We start from the raw sequence: 11,928 nt of genomic DNA on the forward strand, positions 1-11,928 counted from the left end.
CTAAGTGCTGACCACACTGCCATAATCATGTCGTTCGTTACAAAATTTTGGAGCTTTTACCTCCATATGACTTCCCAAGAGCGAGAATGTATATATATATATATATATATGTAACATAAAAAGCTTCTTCTCTTTTTATGTTATCCTAATTAATATTTTTTTTAAACATTGATTTTAGAATTTAAAGACAGTTTTCATGGTTTTTATTAGCTTCATTACCGATTATGGGTTTTGTTGCCTTAATTTTCCAATTATTATTTTTATAATAGTGTTCATTTCATAGATGGCAGCACTCAAATGTAATTTTTTTACCAAATTTATTTTTTTACTAATTATATTATACAATATAAGTTAAAAGCAAATTTTTATATTTTTTCTTATCACCCTTTTTTGTTAACTGTTAGATTAGTATATCTAATTCAAGGCCATTTTATTTTATTTTACTCCATATTGGTAAGTTTGTCTTATGCTTTTCTTCTTTTATCTTAAACTCATTTTCAATTGCATTTTTTAATTTTTTAAGGATGTAGACGCATTATAAAAAATGATTTTTATCGAAGGAAAATTGTTATTTATTTTGCAATATCACTACTCGCCATCGGAAAGGAATGTGTCCTGAAGAGAAACGTCACGTTTTCCGATAAAAAATGTTTTTTTTTAAATTTTATTTTTGAATATGAGTTAACTCAACAACTGCCCTTCTAAACATAATTTTATGCTGCAGACTTAATAAATAAAAAAAGGAAATAATTCAGAGTTTTTAATAAAAATCTTGAGTATTCGATCAAAATTACTTCTTGCGTAAATTTAGCGACACCCAATAAAAACTTTATTCTAATGAAATTGAAACTCCGATTATACAATTTATTCATCTGCACTAAATAAATATAAATAATTGCAAGAAACTTCAGTTTCCTCTTAAGTTCATAGAATTTAAATTAGAAGTAAGAAGCAAAATAGAAAGTTCCCTTATTCTCATATCCATTCAGCTGAAAACCGCTATTTTAAATACAGTTAACAACAATTGTAGATATAGTAAAAATTGAATGAATCTTACTGCGCATGTAAATGTATCTGTTTAATAACTGTGAAGAATAAAAAAAGATCTATAATAGTTGATGCTAAATAATGATATTTTCTCCTCTACAGTACAGAAATTACATCAAAATGAAAAGTAAATATATTTTTGCAGCTAAACAAGTAGAAAGAGTTGACTTCATTAATTTTTATTCATCTCCAAATGCAATTGTTCTGATTAATAGGCCTGATAGCGCCTTATCACTGTGAAAGAAAGCACTTCGGTAAAGAAGGCAACGAATTGGAACTTACGCAACAACTTTTAACGATCACCATTCAAAATTAAATGCCATATATAAGTGGCGCTTAGAGAATGGAAATGGCAGAACATTAAGGGTGTGTTTTCTTTATATCATGGGGTTCATATCCCATGTATTTCTTACCATACTTTTTATATGTATTGGATTTAGGAACGCCCAAGAAATAAACCTACAAAGCAATTACGACGAAGACTCTTTAGATTATCAAAATTTTGATCCATATAGTGAAAACTATGACTTAGACAAAGTTTCAGAGGACGATGATTTTGAACTAAGTGACGGTGATACCGAACTAAGTGGTGATAACGGTGGTGGTGTTAATTTTCAACAAAGTGATAACGATAATGAGGGTAACAATGACGACGCTTTGGACATGGATTACATGAGTAACAACAACAAAGACAATGAATATTCCATGGGACAAGATACAGGTGATGTGAATAATTTCTTTCAGAATTCTGAGAACGAGGGCTTTAACTTCGGAAATCCTGGGAATGAGGGCTTCAACTTTGGAAAACCCGAAGACGAAGGCTTTAATTTTGAAAATCCCGAGGACGAAGGTTTTAACTTTGAAAATCCCGATTATGAAGGCTCTAATTTTGGAAATCCCGAGGACGAAGGTTTTAGCTTTGAAAATCCCGAGTATGAAGGCTCTAATTTTGGAAATCCCGAGGACGAAGGTTTTAACTTTGAAAATCCCGAGTATGAAGGCTCTAATTTTGGAAATCCCGGGAATGGCTTTAACTTTAGAAATCTCGAGAACGAAGGCTTTAACTTTAGGAATCCTAACAAAAGAAATCCATTTATGCAAAATGTTAACCTTAATTTTAATCGACGCAAGCAAGGCTTCGATCCTATGAATGAATATTTTAATTTTGAGACAAATGACTATCCAGATGAGAACTACCCAGTAAAAAATAATCCATACCGTCAAAATCACTTCCCAGGAGGAAATCATCGAAATGGAAATAATCGTAATGGTCGAAATAATTACCCAGGAAGGAACAAACAAAATGGCCATGATAACTATAATCAAATGACTTACCGTAAAATGAATGGTCCAAATGGAAACAATTTTCCTGGAAATCCTCGTAGAAATAAACCAAATGGAAGGAATCCTAACGGTCCGGGGAAAAATAAACCTTATGGTCAAATTCTTCATCCCGGTAAAAATAATAGAAATGGTATGAAGCCCCATGGAAAGAATAATGTTGATATAGAAAAAATTGCTCATGTTGAAACATATTATCCAGTTGGAAGTGATCCACGTTCGGTTTCAATGGTCATCAACGAACCAGTGGTGATCCGCAAACAAATTCCGGTCAAGGAGGAAGTCAGTAGACAATTTCCCGAAGATCCGTATGAGTTTGATGAAATGAATGTGAAATTCCGAGATATTTTTGTGACTAATATACTTAGTGATCCTAATTTCGGAACTAGGGCTCGGACAGATTTTAAGCAAGTAACTCACGTCATGCTTAAAGCTATCAGCCTGCTACAAACAGCAGAAACTGATCCTAGTCAGAAAGATGTCTTAATGGTTTCATTCGCAGCTACGATATCAGAGTTAATTATAGTTGAATGCGATGACTCTGTTACACTTGACAGGAAAGTGCAAATCGTAACAAGAGCTTTAAGAAATGCCTATTTAGAAACAACTGGAAAACCCAATGAACCGTTGATTAGGGAGGTTAAGTTAATTATAGGTATTTTGCTGGAGGAAGAGGAACACCCTATAAAAAGATTACTTCCGAATGTTTTCCCAAAAAGAGGACCAGAAGAAACCCTAATTCCTAGAAGAGGAACGCAAATATTCCAGAATTTCCCGACAAACATAATTCAGATCCAAGCATTTCTACCAGGATTCCAAGAACAATATCCTTTACATCACCATTATGTTAAAAAATTCCCAACTCTAACTCATTTCATCAATAAAGGGAAGGCTCCACCAGAAAAACATAAGCAATGTTTGTATGAGTTAATAGAATTTATTTTGGAACAATGCAGAAGACATTATGAAGAAAAGAATCCAGGTGTAAGAATACCTTTATACACGAGAAAACCGACAGGTTTCGATATCTTTATACAATCACCTACAACAAGAGCACCGCCAACAGGTTTTGAAATATATTATTCTCGAGAAACAACCACAACCTTAGCACCGATTGATATTGAGTTCCCACCAGATACCACTCCCGAAGAACGACGATATGTCATATTTTTCCTTCGCAGGCATCCATACAGAGGACAGAAAAAGAATTACTACAAATACATAAAATACATAATTCGAAAGTATCGAAAAAAACGTAGAAAAAGTACAACAACAACAACAACTCAGTAAGTATAATTTTTCTAAAATTATTATGAAAATATTCAGCAGTTGAAAATGTTGTAAATAGGACTTATTGCAACTTTTCTATTTTGTTTTATACAGAGTGTAATACTTCATGTAACTTTCAAATGTCACTTTCAACTCGAATTATTATTTTCAAGTAACTCCTTCAAAAATTACTCGAATTATTGCTATCTGTATAACTAATTTTATTTTGTAGGAAATACATAAGCTTGCCTATTAATATAATTTTATGAGAACGTATTCTTACATAACTATTTTTTTTTTTTAAAAAAAGGTAGTAAGATAGATTTAAACTATAACGTGGTGCTATATCTTAGACCATTAGAAGCTTCGTATTGGATAACACTCATTTTGGGTTCTTTCGTTTTTAAACTTGTCAATTAATTGACTTTAGATTTTTTTAAATATAAACTTATTTTCAATGTGAATCAAAAACATAATATCAAACAGTACTTTATAAGAATATTTCAAAAATGTATAACTTTACTGAGAACAGGAAAATGTTTACGTAAATAGCATATTCCAACTGACAACTTCACTATAACATGGCGTTATATCTTAGTAGACCATTAGATGCCTCTTATTGGATGACACTCCTTTTGGGTTCTTTCGTTTTTAAACTTTTCGATTAAGTGACTTCTTTAAATTTAAACTTACATAATATCAAAGAGTATTTTATAAGAATATTTCAAAAAAGTATAACTTTACTAAGAACAAGAAAATATTTAAGCGAATAGCATATTCCAGAGCGAAATAAATTTGTACTATCTGGAATTGTTGCACCTACCCAGGATCGGCACGAAGATTAAAACAGAGACTAGCTAAAGGTAAAACACGTATACACCATTTTGATTTTGTTAGCTCTAACTACAAAAATAAATTTTTATTTATTTATTTTTTTAAATTTAGACAGCATTTAGAACTGTTCGAAACAATAACCAAACAATGAACTAGATTTTTTAAAAAAATTATCATTTTAATATCGATATTATATCTAGAAAAAATATTAAAACTAGTAAACATAAATAAATAAAATACATAAAAGAAACTTTTTCTTTGCTATAAAGTGTTGATCCTAGTTTCAAGAAATTAAATTCAGGAAAAATGCATTTCATGTTAATATCTCTAGTTGTGAACCTTTTGCTAAGGTTCAAAACTAAAAACCTCCATAAAGGTTTATTTATTCAGAAATTTGGAATATGCTAAAAATACATTCCCTCGAAAAATGTGTGTGGAAATCAATGCTGTTAAAATGACGTCATAACGATTTAAAACCTAAAAAGCATAATTTTATCGAAATAAATTTTAAACTCGTTAAGTAAAAAAACATAATCCGAAAAATCATCAAAATTCTTCCTTTCTTTTTATTCAGGTTTTAAGGCTATTATACATTATGTAAAAAATCAAGGATAACATAGAATTAAAAGCATTTTAAAATGCTTTTCAATATTACCTTCACCATAAAAAATTATAAGACGTGTAGGCTATCTTAAATTCTTTTAAAATGCGCTTTTCATAAACTGCACTATTGTTCATAAAACTTGTTTTAAGAGGGTAAATTTTTGTAATCTGTATGATTTGTTTGTTAAAAATTTAAAATTCTAATTACTCTTTTTTTTTAAAAAAAAAAGTTGAGAATTGGCCTCGAAAATCAGAGAAACTTTGACAAATGTTACTTTTCATCCTTAATAAAATGAAAAAATTCCAGTTTTATGCGAATATATCCTCCTAACATAACATTTACTTTGAGATATTATAACTAGAATATTTTCAAAAATATTAAGTTCAATTTTTCAAAAATTTCAAAAATATTAAGTTCAAAAGATTTAATTTAAAAAGAAATATTTTAAAGTAATTAATGAATAATTAAGTAATTAAAAATTAGATCAAACTTTATTTTGAATTAAAACGTATATTTTTTTGGTAAAATATATATTTTAGGAATTTAATTTTACAGAAATGTTTTAATAAATAAAACTTTTCGAAAAATATTGGCAGTGTAATACAAAGATCTCGTAGAAATTCCTTTGTTTATTTTTCAAGAATTAACATAATATTTAAATAGTATATTAATTCTAAAAAAAAAAACATCTCTCTCTTTTAGTACAAAAAATTTCGAACGTTCAAATGCCGTAAAGCTTTTTTTTTTTAAATTAAAATTATGTACTTAATTATCAAATTATGCACATTAAAAACTTAAAATTGTAAAAAAAATTGTCTTTGTAAGGAGTGATTACTTTCAGCAGCAATTTTTTCAAAGAAATTTGTTTTTTTCAGAGTATATTTTGAAAAAAAAATCATTTATTTATTTTTTCTTACCTTGAACTATATGCAAAATAGTTCAGAAATGAAACACATTTGATTCTAAAAGTGCGCTAAGTCTGAAAAAACGAAAAAAAAAACTATGTTCTGTGAAAAAGGTTTAATTAGTCTAAAATTAAAAACACAATATAATAAATTTCAAAGTCAAACTTAAACATTATTAGTGATGTACTATTTATGGGAAATCATGGCAGGTTTGACCAACCTTATCTTTTTCCTAACACTTATTTAGCTGATCAGCACCTTAGTATAAAGCAAAATCACGCGTTGTTTCAGGTTCATCAGCGCTTGTAAAATCAATAGTAAAATAATCAATCAATCAACCAAATGATCGAAAAACTGATCAATTAATCAATCAACCTATTAATTAATCAATTCAATTTGATTTAATAATCAATTAATCCATCAATCAATAATTTACTTAATTAATCAAGCATTTAGTTAATTAATCCGTGTATCAATAATTTACTCAATTAATCAGTTAATTTAGTCATTTAATCTACAATTTACTCAATCAAAAATTTTTTTTTTATAAAAAGCTAATTTTTTTGTAAATTTCTTATGGACTTACAGAAATATATATTAAAAGCTAGTATATTTATTCTCAATTTTTTAATTTCAAATTTAATTCATTAAAAGTATTCATTAAAGCTTAAAATTAATTCATTAAAAGCTTAAAAGTATATTTTTTGAAACAAAAAAGTTTTTTCGTTATTGAAAAGTTTTGAATTTAAATTGAATAACTTAAAATGATTCCTAAAATTGTGTTTCCCAAAGATATTTTATATCGAGGGAAATTTCGTATATATACAACCTTANTTTTTAAACTTTTTTTATTTCTTTTTTTCATAAATTTTTTGTTGTTGTTGAAAATTGAAAAACAGCTTCGTTTTTTGCAATATTTACGGTGGTGCAAAAATTTGTTGCCTATAAAGAATTACTTTTTTCACAATTACATTATTGAAAGTTAGGATCCATAAGATCCAGGAACGATCCATTTCGTATAGACCGGTTTAATGAATAAGGAATTCGTTTAAAAAGGAATTCAAAAAGGAAAAGGAATTATTAAAAAGGAATTCGATTTGATTAATCGAATTCCTTTTCAGAGTGTTTATTCATTTTTTAATAAACTATGGTCAATTTGCTTTTCTTTAAAATATGATAATACCAATATTAATTTTTTTTTCGTGTCATGAATTATGATTTAGCTAATTTTAATATATTTCCAGTAGAAAATACAAAGAACGCATTAATGTCCTATAAGCAATTTTTCAACGACAATTTTTAAACTACTATTATTATATAACATGAAGTCAACGAGAAAATAACTAAAAAATTTCCTTTCTGAAAATATTTGTTTTATTTCAAAACAAAAATTTAAAACTTCGTCAACACGTCAGTTCTCGTTCGATTTTTCTGTCCGGCAAATGCGAACCATAATAATCTAAATTCAAATTCCTTTTTTTTAAACTAATTTTACGACATATCGTACTTTTTCAACAGAAGTTTGTTATAAAACTATGAAAGCCAACACTCTACACAAGTCTTTTGTTAAATACGGTCGCCATTAACTCTGTGATCCAAATAGTACACCTTTGTCCTTTTTATATATTCCTTTTCCAACGCTCTAATTGCAATCAAAAATATATTTCGGTATTTTTAAATTGTAAAAATACCGTCTAATAGTTACTAAAAATATTTGTTAGACAATCAGAAATATATTTGGACTAAAATAAAAATAAAAAATAAAAAAGTAGTTCGAAAAAAAAATTGTTTCATTCATAGTCAAAAATATATCAAATATATCAATATTGTAAATTAAAGAAATTTCAATAATGAATAAACCTTTCTCTTAGATTTAAATAACTACAAATAAATGCAAATTTGAAAAATTATTGTTTGTAAGTGGGCCGTGTTTAGATTATTTTACCTTTAACACTAAAAGAGGCACCAGTGTTTCATGCTGTATTTCATAACCATAAATTATTTTATTGCTAAATGTAATATTTTTCACTTATTTTGACTTAGATTAATACAAAATAATGAAAAAAGTATGAAAAATATGTTAAATAGGAGTTCTACTTTAAAGTGTTACAGCAAAACATCACCACAGACATAAATTATTTTATTTCAACGCTTACTCTTTATCTTCTGTTTGGAAAATTATTGTATTTTGCGGCTGTTAGCAGAACAACTATGAAAAGACGCACGAGTAAGATGTGTACGATGATATGTAGCAGCGCATTCAAACACCGAAAAAAGTTATAAGACTGAAAGAGAAAATTATTAAATGTACAACGCCTATATTTATTGTATGCAAAAAGGAATTAATCTGAAATATTTAAATTACCAATTGAAAACTTAAAAAAGATGAATATGTACTTATAATCATAATTTTAAGGTTTCTGAATGGATAAAAATCGACTATCTCAACCAAAGATTTAGAACAAAAATTTTTTTAGTACCCATATTTGAATTTGAATTTATTAGATTTACAAATTTTTTACATCCGATTTTTATAAATAAAGTTATAGTAGCTTTTTCGCATGCTGGCAGACGAAACCGGAAGTAAACTCACGAAAACGAAACTGAAATGTTTTCGTCATGTTTTGAGTGCGTTAAAATTCTTTTATTTGAATAAATTATATATTTAAAACAAACAAATTAATTTTCAGAAATTTATTTTCGAATTATTAATTTTCTTGTTCTGAATTTGTTTTGTTGAAATTTCTCGCACTTCATATATAATTTTTTTGTTTTGTTTTTACATAATTTTTAAGATAAGACACATTACAAAAAAGAAGAAAAAATTTACACTACAATTTTTTCAAATTTTGCTTGTAAATTTCGTAAGACATTAGCGATATTTTGAACTAAAATTTAAGGTCTAAGTGTGATTTTTATCAAGCTTCAAATAAGAATATTTAGGTTTTTTTCAAAAAAAAAAATTTAAAATTTAACAATATGTTTAGTTCTAGTTCAATGTCTTTTATGAATTATTTGTAAGATTTTAGTTCAAAACACATGTAATCACATTATTGATCAGGAAAAAAATTATTTTGAAAATAATGCATTACAATTTGAAGTAGAAATGATGGCTAGGCGTTAAAATTTGTAGCTTTTAAGCTCAATATTTCCCTTATTTTGAAAAAAATTTCAAAAATTTTTAAGCTTTACTTTATATTTATAATTTTAGGGCTCCTACTTACCAAGCATAAAATTTAAAACTCAATTGAGCCTTACTTCAAAAAAAAAAAAATTTAAAAAAAAGAAAAAAAATTGTCAAAACCATTCGGATACTTTAAGTTTGCGTTAAAAATTAAATTATTTTTTAAAGTTTTTGTTAACCTATGTTTTTTTTTTAAAAAATCAGTTAATTTAAATCACTAGAACGCTGGACAAAGCAAAAATGAATTACTCATTCTTGGTTAGTAATCAGGGGTAAAAGTGATCAGGTCTCAATTATATAAAATAAAATTTTTGAAATAGAAAGGGTGTGTCCGAAATTCAGTAGTAAAACGAAAATAATAAATGAATACAGAGCTTTATAAAGCCAATTTTTCAGTTCAATGACTGCTGTAAAAAAGTTGAAAAAAAACAAACAATTCTTTTGCAAAACTTGGAAAACGAAATCTATTAAAACAAATTAACATACTGAAGATTTAATATAACCTTCACAACCTCATGAATAATTTAACAAATAAAATTTTTAAAAATGATTTCATTTTATTTAATAGTTTTTTTTTATCACACAATAGCAAAGAGTATACTACTTTTTAGTAATAGAGTAGGCAAATTAAATTTTTTTAAAAAAAATTCATATTTGAGTTTTTTCCAAATTTGTGAAATGTTTCAAAAATTTACGAGTTTTAATAATATCATATTGAGAAAAAAGTGGATTCTTAAAAATTGTGTGAAAATTCGTAGCAATATCTACAATGAAAAATGATTCGGTAAGACTACGTAGATTTTAGAGGCCTCTACCCTCGCCATCTTGGGTTTCAGTTTAAAATTTTTAATTTGTGCTTTCATGATACTTTTTTGTTCTTAACATACTTTTGATGATATAGTATAATTAGACAACACAATATCTTTTAAAAATAGGAAGAAAATAAAAGAGGTCGTTTTATTAGATAAGGAAAAATAACGTTTAAAATTTTTTAGACCTTCTAAGAATTTTTTCTCTAAAACTTAAAAGCAATAAAACGATGCTATTTGTGGTTTTGAGCAAGTAATTTAAAATAACATGTCTACCAGTTTTTAGATTTTTTTTAAAAATATAATAATATTACAGTTTAAACTGATGAAAACAGATTCTTTTAATGCTAATTTAATAAAAAGAAAAATTTTAATCAAAAATCTAAAACAGACAACTGTATACTATTTAACTACCTATCAAAAACTGTTCATTGCAGAATTGTATTCGCATAATTTTACCAGAAAAATTAATAGAGAATCTTATATCTCTAATTGTCATTTCGCGACGGTCTTGTTATTGGCATGTATCGAAAGATACTGCCAAATAGTGTAAATGTCCATCATCAGTTTATTTGTGAAAGTTAAATTAAAAGGATTAAAAGCATAATTAAAATGTTTCCTCTCTGTCTAAACCCCTTCGACATTTGAGTTCGGTCGATGAAATAGTCGCTAACCGAAATTGTCAAAAAGTGATTACTAAAATGTGCAATTCAAAATTCGCGTATCATATTAATTTTACATTATAAACATCCAAATTTTAAAAAAAAACTAGGAGAAAATCCATAGCAATAACTGTCAAAAAAACAATCAAAAAGACTCATGTGAATTAAATATGAAATCATTACCAATCAAATGAACTAAAAAGGGATTTCTCAAATGCGCGATTCGAATTTCACAAATCGTAGTAATATTGTATTAAAAAGAAATCTTGATTTTAAAAACAATATGATAATCTGTAGCATTAACTGGCGAAAAAATAATCAGCACAAACCACGTAGTTCTTCCTAGTAAAGCGCCGCGAATCGAACAAGTCAAAAAGTAATTCTTTCAAATCTCGATTCGAAATTCGCATGTCATAATGCATACGTTCTAAAAATATCAATATTGCTAATAATAACTTGTGGAAATTGCAGAAATAATTGCTAAAAAATCAATCAAAAAGGATATATAATTTTACAATGGAATCGAGTGTTCAGTATCAAAATGTGATTACTCAAATCAGCGATTCGTAATTGGGCTGTCATAATAATAGCACATTGAAAATCACGGGAAAAATCGTTGTAATGACTCTCGAAAAATTGAGCGGTAAGACTATTTGAATTAAAGATTGAATCGTCGGGAATCAAGTTTATCAAAAAAGGATTACTCAAAGGCACGATTTGTTATTCGCATGTCGTATTAAAACTATCAGAATTTTCAAAAACTTGTGAAAAATCATAGAAAAAACTACTGGTAAAAACAATCGAAACAAGATGTGAATTTACGATAGAAAGGGAGCAAAAATGGAGTTTATGGAATTTTTTAAGCCTGTGACTTAATTGCCATTTCTGGCAAAAAATGGTTTGATATTTTGGTAGCTATTTTTCATTTAATAGTCGCCTGTTGGCGACTGGTGATCGCTAATCTAGAGCTTCATTAAGAGGCTGCTATGCCAGCAGTCTCATTTGATACATTTTTACTTAATAGTTTTTTCTCTAAAAATTTGTTTTTATTTGAGTGACCTTGAAAATAAACTTAATTAAATAAACTTAATCGTTGCTAACTTAATTAAGAATAAAAATGACTTGTGGCAGATTGTAATTTGTTGCACTGTGCTATCAATTCAGAGTTAGTAACAATGTTATTTTTTATTTTCCTAAGCCTTCTATTGCAATTTTTTAAAATGATAATTCATTCAGTTTTCGTACTTTCATTAGGCATTTTTTGCTTAAATTA

At 27.2% G+C, this 11,928-nt stretch overlaps 1 protein-coding gene across 1 annotated transcript; it reads left to right on the forward strand.

The window, feature by feature from the left end:
- Positions 1-1,402: 1,402 nt before the first annotated feature.
- On the forward strand, positions 1,403-3,675 carry LOC122269452 (uncharacterized; the record flags this gene model as incomplete). The annotated part of the gene is given in 1 exon segment (XM_071177532.1): positions 1,403-3,675. A coding segment is annotated over 1 exon segment (2,244 nt), but the record flags the coding sequence as incomplete, so codon positions are not given.
- Positions 3,676-11,928: the final 8,253 nt, after the last annotated feature.

This window comes from Parasteatoda tepidariorum, chromosome 2 (genome assembly GCF_043381705.1).
Source record: "Parasteatoda tepidariorum isolate YZ-2023 chromosome 2, CAS_Ptep_4.0, whole genome shotgun sequence".
NCBI classification, from domain to species: domain Eukaryota; kingdom Metazoa; phylum Arthropoda; class Arachnida; order Araneae; family Theridiidae; genus Parasteatoda; species Parasteatoda tepidariorum.